This window comes from Sciurus vulgaris (assembly GCF_902686455.1).
Source record: "Sciurus vulgaris genome assembly, chromosome: 5".
Classification (NCBI taxonomy): Eukaryota; Metazoa; Chordata; class Mammalia; order Rodentia; family Sciuridae; genus Sciurus; species Sciurus vulgaris.
Window position 1 is genome coordinate 41,939,034 of NC_136465.1, and position 26,949 is coordinate 41,965,982.

Genomic DNA, 26,949 nt, shown 5'->3' on the forward strand with positions numbered 1-26,949 from the left:
AGCTTAAATATAAAGGTTCATTAATTAAGAACACAACATGTTTTAAATATCTGCCTTGCCTTTATTCCATCTTGAAAGTGACCTCTAAGCAGGATTAAGTCAATGCTTTTTAAAATGTTAATTTTCTGACACTTGAATGCTTTTAACTGGCTGCCAACGTGGCTTGGCAAGGAGAGACAAAGTTTTCAGTTGCTTTAGGGCAAAGAGTCACTTTTCTATAATTTACAGAGTAAAATCCTTCTGATTTCTTCAATGAATTCTATATTTAGGTTTGAAGATACTTTAGAATAACCATATCATAATCTTTTTATTTTTGTTGATCCTAATATTTCATATATCCCTCAATTTCAAAGATGGAAAAAAAAATTTATCCCCTGTAAAGTTTTCCAAAGACGAATGAAAGCTACTGCTCCACTCTCAGTTGGAAATAATGTGAAAACAATGGTTCTCAGCCTTTCTCGAAATTTTACTTTCCCCACGGAGGCAGGAATGACTATTCATTGAGGCCTTAGGAAAGAAGCCCTCTGGGTTTGAGATCATAATGTTCAAAAGAGAGCTGAGCACTTCTCTGTCCCTACTGGTTAATCAGCATATGGATATTTTGACCCGATCTGTATGATTTCTCCTCATCTCTGTACTTTTAATTTCAAATGGTGTAGAATTATGAATTAGAACAAAGTGAATTCAATCACAAATTTATACAGAAAAATAAAGTGCAATGTTAATGGTCTGCATTTGTTATTTGATACATTCCAATCTAAAAGTGTCCAAATGTGGGAATTGGAGAAAGCACAATACTTTGGAAAATACTTATCAGCCATATTTTTTTTCATAGCAATAAAATATTCAACTGGTAATAAAGATTTATCTGAAGGAAGACTGCACTTGAATTTTAGGGCAAAGTATCACTGTAATGGAACCTACTGAACAAAGTTACAGGATTTTCTAGCATTGCCTTTCTCCTTTCTCTGTAGTCACAACTTTGAACCCTTCTCCTGGTTATCCATGTGTTCCCTCGTGCCACTCACCATAGTACCATGATTCCTCAGCTAACGCAATGCCACCCAGTAGGTCAGATGAAGATTTTCCATCATTCATATAAAGAACTCAAAACACTTAACACCAATAAAATAAAATAAAATAACTCAATCAGTAAGTGGGCAAAAGAACTGAATAGGCAGGCACTTCACAGGACAAATACAATTGGCCAACAAATATATGAAAAAATGTTCTACATCTCTGGCAGTTACAGAAATGCAAACTAAAACCACACTGAGATTTCATCTCACTTCAGTCAGAATGGCAATTATCAAGAATACAAGTAGCAATAAATGTTGGTGAGAATGTAGGGAAAAGTGACACTCATACATTGATGATGGGACTGCAAATTGGTGCAACCACTCTGGAAAACAATATGGAGATTCCTCAAAAATCTTGAAATGGAACTAGCATTTGACCCAGTTATTCCACTCCTCGGAATACTAAGGATTCCTTTAAGTCCTAATACCCAAAGGACTTAAAATCAGCATACTACAGTCACACAGCCACATCAATGTTTACAACTCACAAAGGCTCAACTGTGGAACCAACCTAGATTAACCCTTCAACAGATAAATGGATAAAGAAAATGAGGTATATATACACAGTGAAATACTACTCAGCCATAAAGAGAAATAAAATTATGGTATTTACCTCTAAATGGAGAACTGGAGACTATTATGCTAAGTGAAATAAACCAATCCCCCCAGAAAAAACAAAGGTTGAATGTTTTCTCTGATATGTAGATGCTAACTCACAGTAAGTGTGGGGGTTATGGAAGAATAGAAGTACTATGAACTAGACAAAGATGAATGAAGGGGAGGGAAGGAGAATGGGAATAGGAAAGACAGTAGAAAGAATCCAACATTACTTTCCTATATGCATATATGAGTACACAACCAATGTAATTTCTAATCATGTACAACCAGAAGAGTGGGAAGTTATACTCCATATATGTATAATATATCAAAATAATTCTACTGTCATGTATAACTAACAAGAACAAATTAATTTAAAGTTAAAAAAAGATTTTATATCTTCATTATGGTCTTTATTGATTCCACATTTCTGGCATCTCTAACTTTCTAAGATCTCTATTACAGCATAAGATTAACTTTCACAGCTTTATGCATTGTGCTTACAAGTGATGCTTGCAGGGACTCCAAACATGACCCACGTTGCCATGCTTCTTGGGCTATCCTTTGAAATTTCCATGGAAGCCTCTGTGACCCTTTAAGTATTGCATTATGCATGCCTATGAATCCAGCATGTAAATGATGCCAAGGTCCTCCTCTAGCAGGAGAAGTAACCAGGCCCCCATGAACCATGAATCAGGGACCTCTGAGTGTGTATATGGCTGGTCATAGGAAATAAATCTTGAAAAAAACAATTCCCTAGGAAGCTTTGTGAAAGCAGGGTGCTCAAGGCTCTCTTCTCAAAGAAAAGTCTTTCAAATGTGTTCACAATTTTGCACCCTCGAGCCTGCTGTGGTTATGGTCTTGCTGATTCTTGAGATGCTCTTGAGATCATTTCTATGGTCCTGTGTTGCACTGTCCTACTCTGCAACACTGGAGAGTGGGCTAGAGTTCATCATTTTGTTATTGCACAGTTGTCGCTGGCTCTTTGCGGTTCCAAAATCTGTGGATATTTGTCACCGCCTGCAGCAACAACTTGCACGGGTCTTATGGGTGGTGGAGTGGAAACTGAGGCACTTCTATCTTTCTCTTTAGTGCACTGCTTTCTTGCTTGTTTATAGAGGATAGAGGAAATGAGGTTTACTTGCTTTGAGAGGAGAGAGAGAGAGAGTTTGCTTATCAGAGACAGAGACTTTGCTTAAGAGAGATTTTGAAAGAAGGACAGGCTTTTCTTAGAGCTTAGAAGAAGAGAGACCTGCCACGCCTTAAAGTCCTGCATCCTGTGGAACTAAGGGTACGTCTACCTAAGGTGCTCTAGTGATGCGTCTCAGTTCTCCGTTCTGCGATCTGGCCTCCACCGCTGCCTGCTAGCTGCTGTGCTGTTTTTCCCTACTAGCTGCCCTCGCGCGTTTCCTAGCTGCTTTCGTGTTTGAGTCTTCTTCTACTACTTTTCTGCTAATGGCTGCTGTAGCGTGTTTTTCCCTCTGGCTGCTGTCACGTGTGTGTCCTTCTTCTCCTGCTTTTCTTCTGCTAATGGCTACTGTCTCTGTCTCACTCCGCCTATGCTTATATCACCTCCAGGAGGCGGAGAGCAGGGCCACGCCTCTTACACAAAGATTAGGCCAGACACTCCGAGCAGGCAATTAGTGCTCGAGAACACATGCGCATACATTGTGTGCGTGGACGAGAAAATCACCTGAGTGTGCTTATGTCAATTAACCTCTTCGCTGCCCATGTGATCAGGTGGCATCCCGGCGCCGCCAACATGGCACAGCCCCCAACACACAGTCCTAGTCTGCAACAAAGGAGAGAGTACCCCTGTGTTGTACGATCCTAGTCTGCACCAGCAACAAACCTTGGGAAAAGGAAAACTCAGATTCTGTGCACGGAGATCTGAGGAGAAGAGCTTTATTTGGGTGAGATGGAGCACTTGTCACATAGGAAGCTGCTTCTCTCTTTACTGCGTATAACACTGTCCTTTATATGCTTGCAGTAAAGCTAGTCATACATCTCAAAGGTCAAGCCTTGTGTAAGCAGTTACCAGCCTATTCAGTAGACTATACAGTAAATTTCCATTGCCCTAGTTCTACTAACCACAGAGGAACATCTGTTCACTTAACACAAAGAAGGGCCATTTCACAGACCACAGAAGAACTGTCCTACAGAACACAGGAGAACATCCTGTTCACAGATCACAGGAAAGGAGGATGGGTCCCCAGTCCCCAAGTGGCCTGAAAGGCCTGTCTGTCTCCCAACAGAATGCCACATAGGCCTCCTTCCAGGAGAAGGGGTCCACAGTCCTGCGGGGAGGTACTTGGTTTCTTTTCAGTGGTACTAGTCTCTTTAGTAACTACATCTTCCTTAGTGGAAAGTTTAAACACACTCCTTTTCTATAAAAACTGCAAGTTTTTCAAATATTTCGCTCTTCTTTTTGCCCCTGATTCTCACTGTAAATCTGAATAAAGACAATCAGCAATACCGATTCCACTGCCTGAATGCTATCCTGCTTTGAAATTACTACACTAGATAAACTAGTGCATCACCTTTAAACTTACAAAAAGTCTAAGGAATAGACAAAGTGTATACAATTTCATTGCCAGAATTCTAAATGAATAGCCTATAGTCTAGTTGCTGACAGATTCCTCATTTCCATCTGAAAACTCATCAACACGGTCCATATTCTTGCCTGTAGTATCCTAGGATTTCTGTAGCTTGCATCTCCAAACTATTTCAAGCTCCTTCCCCTAAACAACTTCAAATGCTTCTGAACTGTGTTGTCAGGTGTAGTCACAGCAATGACCCCACTTCTTGGTATTGATTTTCTGTGTTACTCAGCTTTCTATCATTATGACAAAATATATGACAAATCAACTTATAAAAAGATAAATTTTTTTTGCCTTAGAGTTTTAAGGTGTCAGTCCATGGTTACTCAGCCCAGTTAATTTTAACCCTGTGGTGAGGCATTACATCATGGAAGAAACACATCACAAAAAAAAAAAAAAAAAAAAAAAAAAAAAAAAAAAAAAAAAAAATTGCTGCACATGGCATGGTGACCAGGAAACAGAAGAGATAGGTGGTACAAAGTCTCAATATCTCTATCAAGAGTACACCCCCAGTGACCTCACTTCCTTCCAGTAGCCTCACCTCCGAAAGGTTGCACCACCCCTCAACAGCACCACAGACTGATAACCCAGTCATTAACACATGACCTTTGAGAGACATTTAAGATCTAGACCATAATACAACCTAAATCATGTGTTTCATAAAAGGATTTAAGATAGCTCACAATTGTAATTGGTTTCAAGGAAAAAAAAGTAAACAGAATACTGGATAAATGTTGCCAATTAATGAGCCCACAATAAATAATTTGCAGATGAGTAAATAATTATTTAGACTGAGCCCTGAAGTATCAACATTGACAATCTTAATGAATCTTTATAAACTGTTGTTAATAATAGATTTCAGATCTGAGAGTTATGTGTTCTAGGAATATGTAGAAATCCATGTATTGTAGGGCTCTCAAATTCTATTCACTGATACTATGTCAATCATGAGATCATTTTTCCAAGAAAGCGATACTTCTTTTGATTAGATGTGACGCTTTTAAACTTATTTGTATTTATAGGTGACCCAAAATAGTTATGTCAGGCTAGGAAAAAGGACTCATAAGGTAACAAGGATCCACAGCTATGCAATTTGCTTATTGATGATTTGGGCTACAAAATCAGATAAATTAGATTAGAATTCCTACTCTGACAAACACCACCCTGGGTCTTTGGGCAAACTAATGTCTCTGACTCAGTTTGCCCATCTTTAAAATAGTTGAAATAATTATTTCTACCTCACAGTTCCCTGTGAGAACCAGCTGATGCAGACAGTGATCTGAGAACAAGGTTTCACATATTAAGTCCTGAGCAAATTTAACACTAGTAATATTGTTAGCATCAGTTTTAGATTTGCTATAACTCTAGCTTAGCTAGAGAAGCAACAAATAAGAAAAATAATTCTGTTTATATTCAACCTTGGTTCATTTAAAGCAGAACCTATCAGAGTCATGAGTAGTAAAGAATATTAAACTTTCTTAACTCTGAAGTGTGTAAGACCTTCTGTCAAATATGTCAAAAATGATCTTGATAGTATTTGGATACTCTGTTTTTAGCCACTACATCTTCTAATAATGCAATCAAGAAGTAATTATTTTAAAACTACAACAATTTAAATTAAAAGACCAAGCTTTTCAAAGTACATTTGTTCTGGTCTTTCCAGGAACACATGTTTCTCTGCTCAATAGTAGTATGATTTCTCTTTTGAACATTCCCATGCACACTTTGACTTGTGGCCTTCATTTCTTGTCAGGTTTGCTGTCAATTTTTTCTATTCCCTGTGAGGATGTTCCTGACAAGGAATAAAGGGTCTGGGCCATTAACCTAGTGAAAGATATTGGGTCACATTTTAGAGATTTTTTTTTTATCGAACACCTTTGATCCCAAGCAATACTTCTGAACTGACAGGTTATTGGTAATTTAATGCATATTAAACAAAGTACAGAAACATTCACCCTACTTGCCCCCAAAACAATTCCCTATACCAAAGATTCCAGCTGGCTCCAGAAAAGTCTGTATAACCCACAGTAGGATTCAAAAACATATTTTCAATAGCAATGGTGGCTCAAGTATATTTATTTTCCTTGAGCAGATTACATGTGCAATAAAAAATAAGCAGAATAGCTTCTATGCTGAACTAGTCTGTAAACTTGTCATTATATTTATACTACATCTTTACTCAAAACATAAAGAATGACTCTTATCTTATCTTTTATCATCAATTTGAGAAAAGATGGATTAAGCTTAACCATGGAGCTGATTGGCCCAAGTGTTTGGAAGCCTATCCCACATCCAGTTGTCCAATATTAAAAAGCAATCAGAGATCTCTAGATCCATTCATCCACTTACTCATTCATTCAAAAAGCTGAATACCTGCTATATGCCCAGTCCTGCTTGTAGAGGCTAGGAATATACCAATAAATAAAACAGGGCTTTCTAAAGCATGTACCTCCAAGAATCGGGCTTTATTTTTCTAATATGTAAGCTTTTACAAATTCTAACAAGATTAGATGAGAAAGAAAGAAAGAAAGAAAGAAAAGGAAAGGAAAAGAAAAGAAAAGAAAAGAAAAGAGAAAAGAAAAGAGAAAGCTTAAAATAAGCAGGCAGGGTTTGTGGGGTGTTTGTTTTATTTTTTTCTCATGTTTCCTTACCGAAAAATAAATAATAAGAAGAAAACAGAAAATATGAAAGAAAGAAAAGGAAGAAAGGAAGAAAAACATGTGGCTTGTTCATAACACAAGGACATTCTACATTTTACAAAAAATAAATGTGATCAAAAATACTACTTATGGAGAATTAGTTGCAGGTTAGGCTTAACATGGGAAATTTAGTACTTGGCACAAATACAATATTCAAAATAGTGAATTCAATGAGTAGAGAACAATTTTCTTCAAAGTTTCTGAAACAATAAGCAGTGGTCTATCATGAATAGGAGTCAGAATGAAATGGAGTGTCATTTACACATTAAATTTCTTAAGATTGTGGAAATCTAGAGAGTGTTTTAATTGTTATTCCTGCAGAGATAAATGTCCAAGAAAAAAAACCCTGGAGGAACATGTGATTAGAACATGAGCTTGTCCATCGAAGAAGTCCTTATGTGCTGTACCTGTGGGTATCTATACCCTGCTTACTGCTCAAGAGGTACTGCTTTCAACCTCAGGTTAGGCAAATTTAAGAACTGCAAACTAAGAAAACAGATGTGGACAACAAGACACTCAGTTTAAATCAAACAACCGTTATCATGCCCTCCTGTGGGGGAACAGATGGTGGTAGGTAACAGATTTCCCCATAACCATTAAAATGAGGGCATGATGCCAGATTGTACTAATTGAAGAAAAACATACTAACTAAAAGACAGTAACTTTTAATTGTTATACCATCTACCCTTTCTTAGAAGCAGATTTCAAAGGGTTGAGAGATTTTGGAAAGCCAAACAAATCAACCTACACTGATTCAGACTCACAGAAAATTATTTCCTTAGCTCAACAAATAGCACCAAAACTACAGAGATGTCTGAGCCAGAATTCCGACAGTCCTACCCATTCTCTTGTACCTAGAGGCCCAAACTAGAATGTCAGAAAGTCCTGTTTATTCTATGTCCAAAAAGGTTAATTTATTTTTCTTCACTTCTATTGTCACTACTTAGCCAGCGTCACCTTGCAGAGGAAAAAGTCATGATCTCTGGAGAAAGCTAGCATCATGCAGAACCCTAACAATTATTTTATTCACAAATGAATGACATTCAGTCTGAAAAATACTAGGAAAGACAGAATTTTCTAACTGAAATCCAACAAAGCAAAAACAGATGAAAGAAGTAAATCTGCAGATGAGAAAGCTGAAATATCTGATTAAAATATACAAGAAAATGAGAAAAAGATGAAGAAAATCAATTAATAGAATTTCTTCAAACTCTTGGCATCACTAGTTAAGAATCCAATACAAATTCTAAAATTGAAAAATACTACAATTAAAACTTTTCCCCCACCCTAATATTTATTTATTTTTAATTTTTTTTGATGAAAGGGATATCTATTCTTATTTATTTTTTTATTTTTTTATTTATCTTTTAATTTTTTACAGACTGCATTTTGATTCATTGTACACAAATGGGGTACATCATTTCATTTCTATGGTTGTACCCAATGTAGATTCATGCCATTCGTGTAATCATACATGTACATAGGGTAATCATGTCTCTCATTCCACCATTTTTTCATACTCCCCTCCCTCTCATTTCCCTCTACCTAATCTAAAGTTCCTCCATTCTTCTCTCACTCCCCACCCCCACCCCCATTATATATCATCATAATTAAAGCTTTAATAAATGGGATTGTACATTAGACAAATGCTTTAGTCCCTTTGCTGCTGCTGTAATAGAATACCAAATAAATAAATGGCTTAAATTATAAAGAATTGATATTTATTTGACTCGTAATTCCAGAGTCTAGGAAGTCCAAGATCAAGGAGCCATATTTAGTGAGGGCCTTCTTACTTCATGATAACATGGCAAAATCATCACCATGAGAGTCATGCAAGAGAGGAAAAGGGGGCCAAACCCCTTTATATAACTAACCTACCACCACAACAAAGGCCTTAATCTATCCATGAAGACAGTGCCCCCATGACCTCTTAAAGGTTCTACATCTTTTAAAAATGTTTTAATTAGTGCATTGTAGTTATACCTAATAGTGGGGTTCATTTTTACATAATCACATATGCATGGAATGTAATTTGCTACTCTTCAGCGTCTGGTACTTCCTCTTTCCCTCCTGTCCTCCTCTTTCTGCTCATATTCCTCTACTCTTCTGGTATTTCTTCTACTTATTCATAGTTTGTTTTTTTTTTTTTTAACTGGTGCTTTATAGATATACATACAGGTAAAATTCACTGTGGTATATTCATATATGTATATAACATAATTTGGTCAATTACCTTACACAGTTTACCCCCTTTCCCATCTCTCCTCCCTCCCCTCTCTATACCCTTTCCTAATTCACTCATCTCTTCTATTTTCATGGGATTCCCTCCACTTTATCCTTTTATTTTTACTAGCTTCCACAAGTGAGAGAAAACATTTTGCCTTTGGCTTTCTGAGTCTGGCTTATTTTATTTACCATGATATTCTCCTGTTCCATCCATTTACCAGCAATCATCATAATTTCATTCTTCTTTATGTCTGAGTAAAACCCCATGTGTATATGTTTTGTTTTTTTGTTTTTTTTTTTTTTTTGAGTGAAAACCCTGAATTTAATGTGAGATTGGGGGAGCCCCATTCCCTCCCTTTTTACCACCCACTCATCTGGCCTTTTGTGAGTGGGTGAGAGCTGCCCCCAGTCTCCGTCCTGCGGCTCTGGGTGCCATCCTGTTCCTTTGAGCTCAGTCAGCCTCCTGGGCCTGTCTCTCTCTGAATCTCCTTCTCACATATTCATATAGTGCCTGCTTGCGCTCCTGTAGGCTCTCCTGACGGGCCCAGGAAGACTTGGCAAATGTTAGGGCTGTGGGTTGAGGGGTCACCAGGCCAGAGCTGGGGAACTTTGGGGTGGAGGCTGTGGGCAGGGACTGAGTTCCCTCAGTGATGTCTTCAGGCATGAAAGCCACAGCCCCCTCAAGCAGATTAGTGATGGTCAAGTCTACACAGCCAGTTCTAGCCAGGTCTCTCTGGATGACACCCAATGGCACATGGGGCAGAACTTCCTTGACTCTCTGAGCCAGAGTTGTCAGTTGTACATCAGGAGAAGGGCCAGGAGAGGGAGGGAAAGAAGACTGGGCTGACTGCGGGCGCAGTCTGGGGTGTCTTTGTCGCTTCATGTGTTCTGCTTTGTTTGCTGGTGTGAGCCGTGTCCCTGTCTGTCCCAATTCCTTGGCCAAAAGCTGTTGTACACGAAGTGCAAACTCCTCATTCCCCTCCCCTAGCTGGCGATGAACAGGATGAAGCCACCTTACTTGGTACACCGTGAAAGGGACGAAAAGTGACCACAGCAGTTCTGAGACCCAGGAGGCATCTGACACCGTCACGGAGACCAGGGGTCTCTGAACTTGTAAGGTAAGAGGCTGTACCACATCCTGGATAGAAAATGGCCAGGAACTGAAGCGCAGGAGTCCCTCCCGGCCATTGGTGGCCTCTTCCTCCGGGAACAGCAGCAGAGGGGTAGGGGGAAGTCTCGTGGAAGCACAGAATCTTTTGAGTGACTCCACCAACTCCCCCTGCCTATCCATTTCCATGAAGCCCCGAGACCAGCACACAAAGCTGGGGGGACTATTGAGCAGAGGGGTGCTACAGGTGGTGAGTAGGTTAACTATGTTGTGATCGAAAGGTGTCACGTGGTTGAAAATGAGGACCCTGACGCGGTGATCCCCGAGTCCGGAGTCCTCCTGCCAAGCTACCAGCCCCAGCACAGCACACATGGTCCGTACCACGAACCTGGGGACACAGGCTGCGGTGACTGTGCGACCTCCGGCCGGTCCCAGCCCAGATACTCCCAGAGCGCCCGAGTTGGAACCTTCGAAGGACGCTGTCTGGCAGCGCGCAGCTGACCAGGAAGACGTGGATCCCAAGAAAGAGACGCAGGACGAGGAGGCAGAACCCGATGGGCGCGTAAAGCAGCAGCGCGAGGAGCAGGAAGCCGTCACCCGGGAGCCGGTGCGAGTCAAAGAGCCGCTCCGGCCCCGGGGCCGGGGGAGGCTCCTTCGTAGCTGCTTCAGGGAAGCCCTGCCGCTGCCGCCGCCATCTTCGCGCCGGGCCGCAGGGGCTCCTGGGAAGGCGGAGTCTTTGGGCATCCGCCAGGGTGCCGGGACCCGAAGTGCATGTGTATATATACCGTATTTTCTTTGTCCATTTATCTGTTGATGAGGACCTGGACTGATTCCATTACCTGGCTATTGTGAATTGCAGGACTATAAACACTGAAGCGGCTCTATCACTATAGTATGCTGATTTTAGTTCTTAGTTCTATTAATTCTTAAATATCAAGGAGTGTAATAGCAGGGTCATAGGGTGGTTCCATTCCTAGTCTTTGGAGGCCTCTCTGTACTGCTTTCCAAAGTGTTTGTACTAATTTGCAGTCCCACCAACAAGATATGAGTGTACCTTTCCCCCACAACCTCACCAACATTTATTATTATTTGTATTTCTGATGATTGCCATTCTAAATGGACGAGATAAAATTTGCATTGATTTGCATTTCTTTGATAGCTAGGGATGTTGAACATGTTTTCATGTGTTTATTGGTCATTTGTATTTCTTCTTATGAGAAGTGTTTGTTCTTTTGCCCACTAATTAACTGGGTTATTTGGGGTTTAGGTGTTAAATTTCTTTTCAGTTCTTTATGTATTCTGCATATTAATTCCCTATCTGAGGTGCAGGCGGCAATGATCTTGTCCCATTCTGCAAGGTCTTCCCTCATGCTCTTCTTTCCTTTGCTGTGCTGTCCCACTTAATGATTCTTGGCTTTATTTCTTGAACTTTAGGAGTCTTGATAAGGAAATTAGTGTCTACTGCAGGATGTTGGAATGTGGAGCCTACACTTTGTTCTAGTGGTTGCAAAGCTTCTGTCCCAATTCCTATGACTTTGAACAACAGCACCAATGTTCATGCTGTCTTTTTAAAATTTAGTTGTGATCCTGGGATTGAACCCAGGGCCTTGCACATGCTAGGCAAGCACTCTACCACTGAGCTACATCCTCAGCCCCTAATTTCTACATCTTTGATCTACTTTGACTTGACTTTTATGAGGGTGAAAGGAAACTAGTTTCATTATCTACATACGTTTATCCAGTTTTCCCAGCACCTTGTTTAAAAAGGCTATCATTTCTCCAACACTTATTTTTGGCACTTTTATGAAGTATAAGATAACTATGCCTATGTGAGTTTGTCTCTGTGTCTCTATTCTATTCCATTGGCCTTCACGTCTGTTTTGATACCAATACCATGCTGTTTTTGTGACTATAGCTCTGTGGTATGATTTCGGATCAGTTACTGTGATTTATCCAACGTCACTCTTCTTGCTCAGGATTGTTTTGGCAATGGCTGTGTCTTTTATTCTTCCAAATGAGTTTTAGGACTTTTTTCTAGTTCTGTGAAGAATTTCATTGGTATTTTGATGGGGATTGCATTGAAGCTATGTAACACTTTTGGCCTTTTTGTTTCTGCCTATCCAAGAATTTGGGAGATTTTTCTACTTTATAAGGTCTTCTTACATTTTTTTCTTTAGTATTTTCATTGTATCTCCTTTATTAGATTTTCTTTCAGGTATTTTTTTAGATGATTGTGAATGGGATAATTTTCCTGATTTCTTTCTCAGCAGATTCATTATTGGAGTATAGGAAAACAATTGATTTATGTACATTGATCTTGTATCCTTCTTCTCCTTACCAAATATGTTTATCAACTCTAAAGGTCTTCTGGTGGAGTTTTCTGGGTCTTACAGACATAGAATCGCATCATTGGCAAACAGAGGTGATTTGACTTCTTTTCCTATTTATATCCATTTGATTTCCTTTTCTTGCCTGATTGCTCTTAATAACATCACAATGGCAATTAAATTTCAACATGGTATGGGGGATACATTCAGTTATATCAAAAGAAGGAAACAGTATTAGTGAACTGAAAGGTCATTGAAAACCATCTAAAATTTAAAAAGAGAGGAAAAGGAATAAAAGTATGGATTAGACAGTAAGCAACAGATAAGACACCATGGGAAAATTCCAAGGGAGTGGGGGAAAAAATGAGAAAAAAAAATTTAAGAAAATGTTGGTCAAGAATTTTCCAAATCTGAAAAAATGATAGCTACACATTAAAGAGGCACAGTTAAAATAATTTCAAGAAAAATGCAGCTGCACACATTACATTAAAGTAGTTTTAAACAGAGAGAGAAAGAGAGAAATAAAAAGTACAAACAGAACTTTATTTTTAGTGGAGGAAACTTATGACTGTACCTGACTTCTCAATAGAAATTAATGCAATACAGATGAAAAATAGTGCTATCTTCCAAATGTATAAAATAATAACTGCCTAACTAGTATTTAGTACAAATATCTTTATATTTAGTACAAAGATATTTATTTATATTTAGTACAAAGATATTTAGTACAAATATCTTTCACAAATTAAGGTAAAATAATATATATACTACAAAATATAAGATTGTCAAGTTGCTTGAGAAAACAAAATTTACCTAATGCTATTTTAGGAGACATACCTTAAAATTAAAAACACAAAAAAGTCAAATTAAATGTAGATTAAAATTTATACCATCTCAAAATCTCTAACCAAAATAGAATGGTGGGAATGAGTATCAGATACACTGGATGATATCCATGATATCAATACCAATATCTGATATGCTAGATGATAAGAAACATTCTTGTCATAATGAAAAGTGAGCTAAACCACCATAATGCTATAATAATTAAAAGCTTATGTGTACTCAGTAGAACTGCAAAACTATCGTTACTAAATAAAAGTTAACAGAAGTAAAAAAGAATAAGCAATCCAAACTGTGTTAGATTTTAGAATACATTTACCAATAGGTGATAGAAAAAATAGATAAAAAATTTAGTAAAGAAATCAAGATCTGAACACACAATAAACCAACTTGTCCTAACTGACATATATAGCATGATGTCCACAACTATGCCAGAGATCACATTCAAGTGCACATAAAATGTTTGCCAAAATTTGCCATACATTAAGGTGTACAATAAATAAATCCAATTGTCGCCATGATATTGAGCTAGGAGCAACTGTCTAGAAGATCTGCATATTTTGGAAAATTAAGCAATGCCCATTTAAAATAACATTGGTAAAAGAAGAAGCCACAATAACAATTTGGAAGTAGTTTGAGCTGGATGAAAACAAAGAAAGGATCTTTTAAAACCTGCATCTTGTATTAAGTACTGATAAGATAGGAATTCATAGGGTCAAGTGTGTATAAAATCACACATCACACAATAATGTTTTGGTCAAGAATGAATTGCATATATGACATGGGTTTCCCAAAATTGATGGAACTGAAAAATTCCTATTCCCTAGTGATGTTTCAGCCATTGTAATGTCATAGAGCAATGTGTCACTCATGGGTTTGTAGTAATGCTTATGTAAATAAATCTTCACTAAATCCACATAAATTATACCACATTCAATTTTGTATCCTTAAAACACTTGATAATAATAATAGACAATTATGTTACTGTTTTACATATTTACTATTCATTGTTATTTTAGAATATATTCCTTTTACTTATAAAAAGTGTTTCCTGTAAATAGTATACTATGATATGCTGGCAGCAGTCTCACATATCTGGGCTTTATTTATTTAAACCCACTCTGTGATGTTCACATGATGAAGTTACCTAATGAGGCATTTCTCAGAATGTATTTCATCATTATGTGATACCTGTATCAGGACAGATGAAAGTTAATCTAAGTTTTACCTTTCCATCTCAGTAGGAAACAAGTACCAAATAAAAACCAAAGAACATAAAAAGAAAACTATAATAAAAACTAAAATTCAATAAAAGTAATCACTGATGTTGTTGTGGTTTGGGTATACAGTGTCCCCTCAAAAGTTCATGTATTGGAAACATGGTGTCTGACACAGTAATGTTCAGAGGTGAAATAGTTAGATAATGAGAGCCATGACCTCATCAACGGATTGATCATTTTATGGATTAATAATTTGAAAGAATTACTGACATGGGTGTTTACTGTAGGCAGGTATGGTATGACTGGAGGAAGTAGGTCACTGGCTATGCCTTTGAGGGTTATATTTAGTGACTGGCACCTGACTTCCTCTCTGTGCTTCCTGGCTGCCATGAGCTGAGCAGCTTCAGTCTACCATGCCCTTTCTCCCTTGATGTTCTGCCTCACCACAGGCTCACAGCATTGGAATCTGCCCACCATGAACTGAACCTCTGAAACTTGAGCCAAAAATAAATTTCCTCCTCTAATGTGTTCTTGCCAGGTGTTTCACAGTAATGAAATGTGGACTGATAACAAACATTTTGAAAAAAAGAATACAAAAATTATAAACCATTAGCAAAACAAAGAAAATATAATTTACCAATATCAGGAACAAAAAATGGCATAGTTTTATGTTCTACAGACATTAAAAAGACAATGAAAAGATATTACAAAGAACTTTAAACCAATTAGCAAGATATATTAGATAATTCTTAGAAAAAACTAAATTTCAAAGTCTTACATAGGAAGAAATATAATATCTGAAAGTGCACTTACTAACAAAAAAATTCATTAGAAATTATTAGAAATTTCTCCATAAAGAAAATTCCAGTGCATAATCTTTATAAATATTTAAGGATGAATAAATACCAATCTTACATGAATTTTTCCAAAGAATAAGGAAAAAATGTAGAACTCTTTCAGGTCATATATATTGTTTCAGGTAAATATATATATAATTGAATAGATATTATATAATATATACTACATATATATAAAATATATGACAAATAATGTATTCAATTGAATGGGCTGAAATAATTTACTTATATTATATGTTATGTAATCATATTATTATATTACATAATACAATAATATAACAGAATAATGGAATAGAGTAATATAATATAACATACATTATATATTATATTATACCAGATATAATATAGAAAATATATATCAGTATGATATGTTATATGTTATGTAATATATTACTGTTATATTATCATCATATTATATAATATTATATATGTAATATATAATACATATAAAAATTAGAAAACCAGTAACATGTAAAAAAGTCAATGTGTCACATGCAAATAGAGCTTTTTACAGGAATACAAGGTTGGTTCAAAATTGAAAAACAACCAATATATTTTACCACATTAGAAGGCAAACTGAAAAAAATTATTCTAGCCATACTTCAATATCCAGAAAATAGCAATTTAGTAAACCAGGAATAGATTTTTCAGAAAATTCTACAGGAAACAGTACACTTCATGGTGACTACAAAAATGAACTTGATCATTTTGGCTTCTGGCATTTTTAATGACTAGTTCACCCTACAGAAAATTCTTTATTGAACCAAGTTTCTAAGAAACATACTGCTGCTCAATTTAAGGAGGTAGGTTTTAATATTTTGCAAATTCAGATAATAATGAACCACATGATATTGGAATTTGAATTACAATAGTCTTTAATATTTACACACAGACAACACATTATTGTAAAACAAAATTCATTTTCTTACAATCATAAGAAAAACTGGAAACAGTTTTAGGAAAAATAAAATAGGTGTGTCAGAACAATATTAAAATCTCTATAAAAATTTATACTTTTTTAGTCTTTTGGAAAATTAATTTTCTGTACTGCATTTTACTCTTAAAATTGCTATATGTAACTGCTGAAAATACTAAAATAGCCAGGCATGGTGGCACATGCCTCTAATCCCAGCAACTTAGGAGGCTAAGGCAAAAGGAATGTAAATTCAAGATCCTCCTCAGCAACTTGGTGAGGCTCTAAAAAACTAAGTGAGACTCTGTTTCAAAATAAAAAAATAAAAAGGGCTACGGATAATGTTCAGTGGTTAATTGCCTCTGGATTCAATACCCAGTACCAAGAAAATAAAAACAAAAACAAAACCTTTAAAATAATGATCTCTTGAAATCCCCATTCATATTCAAAAAGTGAGAGTTTGCACAAGTTGACAATTTTAAAAATTACATAATTTTTATGATCAATCAGTAGTTGAAATTCTATTTAAACATATTTATGTAAATATACATGAAATTCATGTTTATCATCTTTTTATTCATTAAAATATATCAAATTTCTTGTAATAATGCAAATGGCTATCAAATAAGGTTAAATTTTTAATTTTTTGTATTGTTCGATTTATATTATAAACAAGTGGAGTACAACTTGTTTCTCTGGTTGTACATGAAGTAGAGGCATACCATTTGTGTAATCATACATTTACATAGAGTAATGGTGTTTGATTCATTGGAATCTTAAATTTATGGAAATTATGTATGCACTATTAGAGCAGTCACACTGAAGGATGCCATCAAAAGTGAACATCAGATATCAATTATCTTTAAGATCACGTAATCCCTCCAGACCCCCAAAATGAGTTGAATTATGCCCTGATTTACTCCAGGACCTCAAACACAAACTTCTTCAAGAGCTTCATTGGCAGAACCATGTGGGCAACACCACCAGAGGGCATGACCCCTATCCGGCCACATTTGGTATGTCTCAATGGAACAGAAGTCTAATGTCACTGGTCACTCTTTCTGCCTGAGAGAACTGAGGACCATACATTACAGTCACTCTTCTCAGACTTTTTCTCTGAGAAATACCATATAAGTACCCCAAAGAGGACCTTCCAAGACCTAAGGAATTCACTTGGCGTATCACTGGTGAAGCCCAGATCTATCTGCATGCATATTCAAGTTGTATAGTCCTGCCTATATATACTGACTTTTTAACATTGTTTCAGATGGGAAGTAATGTTTCTCAGTACAGAGAGAATATGCTAATTCAATGAAGAGAATACTCCATTATTGCTATCAAAACTACTGAAAATTTTCAAAGAAATTCTAATTGACCTTAAAATTTGAATATTTCCCTCCTGATAGAGGGACACTGTTGTCTTTTTTGCTTGCTTATTTATTTAATTGTAGCTCCTAAGTTGTCAGTTTGTGTAAAAACCATTTTTAAGTACAGATGGTTTTACCTGTACTTAACTGGCAAGTACTTTGCCATTTGCTGGTGGTCTGTGTGACTGGTAATGCGTCCAAACCAGATCTAGATCCCTGTAAAAATGTAACTGTTTGAACCTTCATGAGACTCATGGAATAAAACTAAGGACTGCACAGGCAGATGATTTATTCACAGTTCAAAATCCACAATGACAGGATAAAAGAACATATATTTGTTGAAGTGATTCAGGCTGTGAGCGCTCAACTCCAAACCAACAACCCCTGCAGGTATAAGATGCTGGCAGATTTTCCAAGCTCACCACCTACCAGGAACCAAAGTGGGAACCATGACTAACAAGATAGAATCAATGAAGCAGAGGACAGGATTGCAAAGAAGAAACCATGGAGAAAAGGTACCACATATACACACATAAGAAGGGAAAAGGGGTAAGAATAAGGAAACTACTTGGCATCAACTAAAAGAAGACAGACATGGAAACAAATCACATCTTAAAGGACCTTGCTAGATCATTTCATCCCACTCTGATTAATAAAAGAAATGTTTTTTTTTTCAAAATTTTGAATATAGATAACAATATTCCAAATGGCTAACAGTGAAGGTGGCCGATAAGTTTTGTTGTTGTTATTGTTAAACATCCCTAAAACTTTAAGTTTTCTATACTTAACTTTTCTATTACTCTTTCCAACCACTGGAGTCTCAAGACTTGATCAAGTCTTTGAAATCTCTAAATTTTTCTATGTATGCCATCTCATCAAATTCTTAGCCAAGTATAATTCTTGTTTTATATATGACTAAACAAGACAAAGAGAAACAAAATATTTTATCCTGGGTGTGCATTCAGTGTTGTATTGGTCAGTTTGGGCTGTCATAACAAATTACCATAGACTGGGTAGCTTAAACAACAAACATTTATTTCTCACTGCTCTGGAGGTTGGGAATTCCAAGGTCAAGATGTTAGTTAGTTGATCTGGTATTTGGTGAGGCACCACATCTGGTTTGCAGATAGCCATCTTCCCTTGTATCTTTACAACACAGGAGCAGAAAGAGAAAAAACAATCTCTCTTTATGTCTTTTATAATGGCATTAATCCCACTCAAGAGGGCTTCATCTTCATGATTTCTCTAAGCCCCACTTCCTGCTATCACCCTATTAGGGGTTAGAATTTAAAGACATAAATTTCGGAGAGATACAAAAATTTAGTCTGCACCAAGTCTTCTCCCAATTGTTCCTACTGCATCCTAACAATACTATTTCAGTCAGCTCTGAATTCCTCTTTGTTTTTTGTTATCCTTTTGGGGAAAATTTTCCTTCATCTGGAGAATTCCCTTCAATATTAAGATCTATTAGTGACAATTTCCCTACATTCTTACTTCTCTGGAAGTATATTTATTTTGCTCTCACTTCTGAAGAGCATTTTGCTAGGTACAGAATTCTCAGTTGATACTCTTCTTTCTTAGCTCTTTAAAACAATGTCCATTCTCATTTCCATTAGAAATCAGCTGTTATTGTTATTCTTTTGATGATAACATTACTTTTATACTGTGTGAAAATTCTCTTGCCTTTGCTTTGCAATAGTTCATTAACGTGCTAGGGGATATTTTTCTTAGTGTTTATCTTGTTTGGGGTTCTAAAAACTTCTTGAATTTGTGACTGCCTTTCCTTTTATCAATTTCTGCCATATTCTCTTCTTGCATTTTGGGACTCCAAATACACATATTTTAAGTTTTCCCCCCATTTTTACATATTCTTTATAATCATGTCTGCATTCTATTTTTTTTTCCAACATTCAATCTAGATTTTTTTTTTTTTAATTTTACTAATGTGTTTTCCAGTTCACAATTTTTTTTTCTTCTGTTGTATCAAATCTGCTGTTTTGGGACTCTTAATTTTGGTTATTACATTTTTCAGGCACTGAATTTCTACTTGATCCTTTTTTTAAAGATTCAAGCTTTCATATAAAATCTTCCTTTTTATTCCCAATTATGTTGAACATGTGAATCAGAGTTATTTTTAAATTCATGTCCAATAATACCAATATCTAGATTACCTTTGGATCAGTTTCTACTGTCTACTTTATTATCTGTCTTGTTCATCGAATGTGCTTTTTTTTTTTTTTTTTTTTTTGATATAGGCATTTTACAATAGAAAAGTATAGAGGCTTTGAATATCTTTCAGCAGAGGAGGTCCACCCTATCCTCTGGCAAAGAGCTGACATTGAACATACACATCAGTCTCCTCATAGAATATGCTTTTTTGAGGAGGAGTTGCAGTCCTTTTCAGGGGCCCCATTAGAGATTCCAAAAAGGAGTCTGGGTGTTTCCTCGGGTCCTTCTTCCTTGGCAGTACCTGAATTACGATTTTAGTTGCTGCATTACCTCATGATTGCAAAAACCCTATTCTATTTTCAGCTGCTTTGTTACTGGCTTTTTATTTTTCTACCCTACACATGTTAAGACTCAATGGAAAAAACAAATGTCAAACTTACTTTTCTATGCTCCTTTCCCTCAGGGTTTTTGGCATCTCTAATTCTAGTTGCCTTGACAGCCTCAAACTTCGATTTTCATTTCCTCATTTCAGTTCAATTCCATGACATTGCCCAAAGCTTTTCTGGCTTCTCTCTCTCTCAGAAGCCACTCTCTTCATGACCTGTCAGTCCCAGCCCACCCTCCCCTTGTGCTCACTTCCAATCCAGGCATCAGAAAGTGACCTCAGGTAAGAAAACCACACAGAATATTGAGTTCATGCCACAAATCCCTCTTCTCCCTGGATCCTTGTTTTTCAACAAGCCCACCAATCTCTGGCTTTCTGGTGCTTTCTAACAGATGGCTTTTCAGACTTTATTCAGATTTTCTAGTTGTTTTCAGAAGGACCATTGCTATATTGTTTGCTACTCCATCATAACTAAAAGATAGGAATCTATCATATTCCAATTTTGCTTAATTATTGAAAGTAGCCTTCCCTTGGGGATGCCATGAGCAAATGAACAAACTTTTATTTTTTTATCATCCACTAAATTCCAAAAGAGAACTTTAAAAGATATAATATTATCTATAGGGGAAATTTTCCTTATATACTATCTCGTTTGAGAAGTTTCTTATAATTTTGCTCTTTTGAAATGTCAATCTCGAGAGATCATAAAAAGAAGTAAACCTTGCATTTCTCTCCATCTCAGAAAAGCTCCAGCTACACCCCATCATCCACTGGGATATGCATGGAATTTCACTAAAGCAAATTGTAATTTTCATCTTTATTTTTTTAAAAAACTCTTCTGATTAGAATTAAATACTGGGTTCCAGGATAATATCTTTTACTATCAGAATGTCTTTATCTTATTTTTTGTTACTAGGAAAATTAAATGTGTTTAATAGTTAATGATCCTCATCAAGAAAAACGTGCAGGAGTCACCTATGACTACCCTATAAATAGGCAATCTTCCTAGCTCATCCTCAGACCAAGCAGAGTCTTGAAGTATGGATAAATTTCTTCCAAAACTACAATGAAATAAGTGAAATAAGACCTCAGCACAAGAATTTCTAATCTTGAATACAGAGATTTAAAAAGCACATCTCTGTTTATATTATTGCCTCTTGAGAATTTTACATTATGTTGCTATGCAATTAACCTTTTCCTACCTATGTTTGCATATATTTATTGATTTTGCCCAATAGATTTGCTACTAAGTAGTTTTGTGAACATCAAAAGACATTTCGAACTCTCAAAATGAGGATTTTATTTAAATTAACCATATGCTAAATCATTTTCTAAGTGGAAGATGCTCTCAAATTACTTTTCAGACATGTAGATGGCCAATAGCATATCAGATAATAGTCACATTAATTAATTCTGAATTTCCTTTAACTCTTTCTCTCTCTATGAGGATTTAATCAAAGGGTTTGTATGGATTCATTTCTTATTAACACTTTAAAATTAGGCTGATTGATAACTCTCCAAGAAAATTTATTTTCATGTGTTTCTCACTAAATTACATCTTGCTAGAGGATCCTAGCCGATAAATCATTATTGAAACCTGCAAAATGAGTAGCAATTCTTGACCTCTATATATACATATTAACCAATCTGTCTGCCATCACTCCAGGAAGTACACAGAGTACCAAAGTAGAGAATGTCAAGACTTCATGCTGGATTGGCAAGGAAAGTAGTAGGCTTAATTAACTATCCATAGGTGAATCCTTTGGACTGTCTTTCTGTAAACAACCCTCCCAAAATGGTAAGCATTAATTCAAGAATACTAGACTAATGGGACAAGTACAGGTTGGAAAGGTTTGTCAGCCAGATTCAGGTCTTGCCTCTGTCACTTATAGACTGAATGGTCTTGGGAATGCTTCTTAATCTCCTAGGTCTCCTTCCTCAGTACCAAAATAAGGACTAATATCATGTATGTCATAAAGTTTTTGAGATTTACTTAAAATTATATGTCATTGAATAGTCATTATTTTAAATTATTTTAAAATTGTTTTCATACCTCTAAGTACTAAAGTAGTGTAAAAAGGCAAACAATATTATTTATGTATATAGTGTATCTATGTTGGTGCTACAAGTTTCCTCTTCTCTTCAAGAAATATGTACAGTTCATTGCAACAATAATTCAATTTCTATAAGCAGTGTTCAAGGTATATTTCTTATTTATAAAGTTAATTTAAATCCTGCTGTATTTAAATTATGATTAACTGCATTCCCAGAAATAGCCACTTTGAAAAGAGGTAGATGTTCATTAAGGAAACAAAATTGCATCAATCTCATCATTACTTTTACACTGATTTCCTATCAGTGTTCAAAGCTATATTCAAAGGGGAACAACACAGTGAAAATGTGCTGTAGAGTGAGAACTAAGTAAATTAGTTTCCATGATTCAATCTATGTCTGTATATGTGGTTTAAGTAGCCCTATACTAACAAAATAAATTCTAGGATCAAAAATTAATACTAAATTATCTGCATTATTGAAAACTAACACCTTAATGTTGAACACCTCCTCTCAAACCAAAAATTGGTTGTAATTTCTCTCTTTTCTTGCTTCCTTCCTCTTTTTTTTGTCCTAAGTTCAATTTACTGGAGCTACTTAGCTCAATTATTCATTAATGAGTTGTTTTCTTTGAAGTCTTGCTCAACTTCATAGAGTTCAAGTTTGCACAAAGGATTTCTTCTGGGGTAGTGACAGATAACAGGTTCCAAGATACTGTCCGTGGATAAACATGTGAAGAGTGATTCCACTCATATGACACATCAAACCCCTACAGTGTGTGAGAAAATGTGAGAGTAGAGGAGTGTCCAAGAACAAAGAGAGTTTTGTTACAAATTGAAAACACCACCAACAACAACAACAAAAGTTGAATCAAAGCCTGATCTACATAATTTTGCCTGGGATTGATGATGTCATTAACATCAGACCCTAGATTGTTAATCAGAATTTGAACAACACACTGTGTATAAGAACTGCTTCTTTGATCCTTGATTTGCCTCTTAGTGAAAGAGCTTCTGCAGTGTCTTCCATGTGTAGAGCGCTCCATGTGCCTTATCTCATCTGTTCCTTGTGAGTGTTAAATGAATATGGTGATACATATTCTTAACTGTCAACAAAGAATGGAGATGAAGCAAGATTACCAGCTGTTGTGGACTGGATATGTGGTGTCTCACCAAATCTCATGTATGAGACAATGCAAGAACATTCAGAAATGAAATGATTGGATCATGGCAGCTTTAATCTGATCTGTGGGTGAATCCACTGATATGGATAACCTGGTTCATAACTGTAGGCAGGTAGGGTGCCACTGGGGAAAGTAGGGTCACTTGGGGCTGTGCCTTTGGAATTTGTATTTTGTCCCTGATGAATGGAGCTCTTTCTCTGTTCCCTGGTTGTCAGGTCCTAAGCGGCTTTCCTCCACCACACCTTCCACCATTGAGTTCTGCCTCACTTTGGGCCCAGAGCTATGGAGTCAGCCAATCCTGGACTGATCCACTAAAACCAAAGTTTACTCTAAATTGTTCTTGTCATTTATTTTGACCACAGTGATTTAAAAAGTGACTAAAATACATGCTATTAAAATACTATGAAATGATCACTTTTTTTCTAATTTGTCCTAACCAAGATATGAAGACCCCATACTGTACTTACTATGGAGTAGATCTGTATAGATATTTGTGAAATTACTTATTGTATGGATTAGTGAGTATAATGCCCAGTCAAATCTTTCAGTAATAATTAAGAAAGGCACCCATTAACAACTAGTTAGTTCAAATGTTGGTAAGTTTTCCTCAACACAAACACTATTACCCAGATCTATGATCATAGGAAAACCTCTGATAGCTGTAAAACATTTCCTAATGTCAATGGTAGAGAATTTCACATGTCCACTTCAAATGACATTCAATATATATTGTCACCAAGCTGGTGTATTATCAGGGATTAAGGAGCCTTAAACATTTGTCCTCTATATGTTCCCTATCTGTCATCTGAATATTTCAATTACCTTTTTAGGGAAAATTATACCTTCAATTCTATAGCTTAAAAATATAGTTTTAATAAAATATACAACTAAAAAAGTAATATGGAATTAATTCCATGGGCATAAATTACTAAAATTGGTGTATTTATAAAATTATAACATGAGAATTATTCTCTGCCTCAGATTTGGAAATTAGCAAATACACTTCTGGTAATAGAGTCCTCAACAGTCACAAGGTATATATAAAGAGAATGTGTTTTCACTGCATAAGCTACAGATAGAAAAATATACTGCAAAATTTCTACTGGGAGCAAAAGCAATAATTGAGCACATAACTTTACAAAATAAATGTAGCTTCCAGTCACTTACTCAATATACATTTAGGAAGGAACCCACAAAAACAAACATGATTAGGGCACCGTTTCAGAAAAAATAGTTGTAGCATGATCAGTTCCAAAATTAAATGAGAAGAATTAATATTATCTTGAGGGACACTACCCCCAAAATGAAATTAATACAATTTGAAGAATAAGAATTAACCATTCTAGACTATTTATATGAAATCTCATTAATATTCACAACAACTAAGTCCCCAAAATCTTAAATACCTCATGCAAGGCCACAATGCTGATTAGAAAACCAGGCTGTGAATTGAGGTTTGTGTAATGACAAAGCCCAGAGCATTCACAGGCCACACTCTCTCCAGTTCTTGAATCAGTGTTTGCAAGATTTGGATTTGTTTTGCCTTTTATTGTCTTAGATCTATAATCTATAGAAATAGCAAGGATATGTCTTCAATTGTTATTTTCCTCATTTCAAATGATATTTTTACTTGAAATACATATATGCTGGAAAAATACAAAAAAAAAAAAAAAAGAACAGCAAAGATCATGAAACCACATGATAATGCCTTTATGCAGATATAATTACTAACATTTCAGCAACCTCCATTCTTTTTATGTACATACATATGTACTTATATGTTTATGTATGTGTATATATATATTCATTTCTTTAAAATATTGTGAACATCCCATTTGTACTTTTTGTTTGTACTTTTGTTTGTCATTATATGTTTTTTAAACAGAATTACCATTGGTTACCTTTTTTCATTTTTTGTTTATGTTATTTCTTTAGGCACTTTCTTTTGTTTTCAACTTTGTTTACATTAACTATCTTGATCCTTTTTTCTTTTTTAATGTTTATTAAATTTTTTTTAATAAAAAAACATAAAACATAAGAATTGTACATATTAATGGGGTAATGCATGGCATGTCAATATATATGTACAATGTACAATGTTTAAACCAGGTTAAACACATATATAGCCTTCAACATTTATAATTTCCTTATGGTGGAAACTTTCAAAACCTTTCTTCTACTTTGTGAATGTGTATAGTAATTTATTGTTATCTGTTGTCACCCTAATGTGCAATAGCACACCACAACTTCTTTATCCTACCTAACTGCAACTTGCTACTTTTTTCTAAATATATTTTTTCATCTGAAAGCCAGCAACTGAGCTATTTAATCTATGAACTATTTTTGAAATAACTTTTTTGAAAAAAAAAAAAAAACTTGTGGAAAAGATTGTCCTAGGTGCAAATTGATTGTCACCTTCTCACAACTCATTGGTTGCAAGTTTGCTGAAGAAGCGTATATGTATTTTAAGCTCAGATACAATCAGGCAAATATTTCTTTCTCAAAATATGTGATAATCATTTCTTCTCAAATGCTTTTGATTCTCTTTTGCTGTTGTTAATTTTCCTTTATACACTTTCAAGTGAGTCAGCTAAGGAAAATAATCACACAGTGATATGATCAGTAGAAAAAAAAACCTTCTCTCAAAAAATACTTGCAAAAATTGCTACTTGCTTGCTGTGTCTGACATTCAAAGAATAATCAGGCTAAACACCAGAACTTTAAAAGGGTAATGTGATGGTATACTGTCTAAACATTTATGATTTCAAAAACATCCTTGCAAGTTTGAAATGTAAAGCAAAAATGGATACATGTGAATAGTTTCACCAGACTTAAGTACATCAAACCCAATTAGGTTCTTTCTTGCGAAGCAAGAAATATTAACTTATGATAATTGAGAGATTTCATTTTTTATTACATGAGAGGGAATTGATGAATCAATGAACCCATTTGAGAAAATATGTAAATAAAAATTGGCAGATGACAGTGCTTTGTGAACAAGGAGAAAGGGGGCAGAAGATGTGGCTCAGTGGTTGAGCAGGTGCTTAAGAATGTGTGAAGCCCTGGGTTTGATTCCAGCACCACCACCACCCCAAAAAAATCAGGTATGGTGAATGAAAGTTTTACGGTGGTTTAGTGAGAAAATGCCATATTAGGTCATTATGGTTAAAATGTCTCCTGGGGTTCCATCTCTGACCCTGGGACACACCCTAGACATGGAGGAAGAGGTTAGAACTGAAAGAAGAAGACAGAGTTAAGAGAAAGAGTGCCCAAGGGCTCCAAAACAAAAAATGCCATGAATCAGAGGCTGCTGTCTCTATAGAA

The 26,949-nt window shown here is 35.8% G+C and overlaps 1 protein-coding gene across 1 annotated transcript; it reads right to left on the reverse strand.

Moving 5' to 3' along the window:
- Positions 1–9,523: 9,523 nt before the first annotated feature.
- On the reverse strand, positions 9,524–11,053 carry LOC306661387 (lipid droplet-regulating VLDL assembly factor AUP1-like; the record flags this gene model as incomplete). The annotated part of the gene is given in 3 exon segments (XM_079140361.1): positions 9,524–10,697; positions 10,777–11,036; positions 11,039–11,053. Coding segments are annotated over 3 exon segments (1,320 nt in total). The 3' UTR covers positions 9,524–9,652.
- Positions 11,054–26,949: the final 15,896 nt, after the last annotated feature.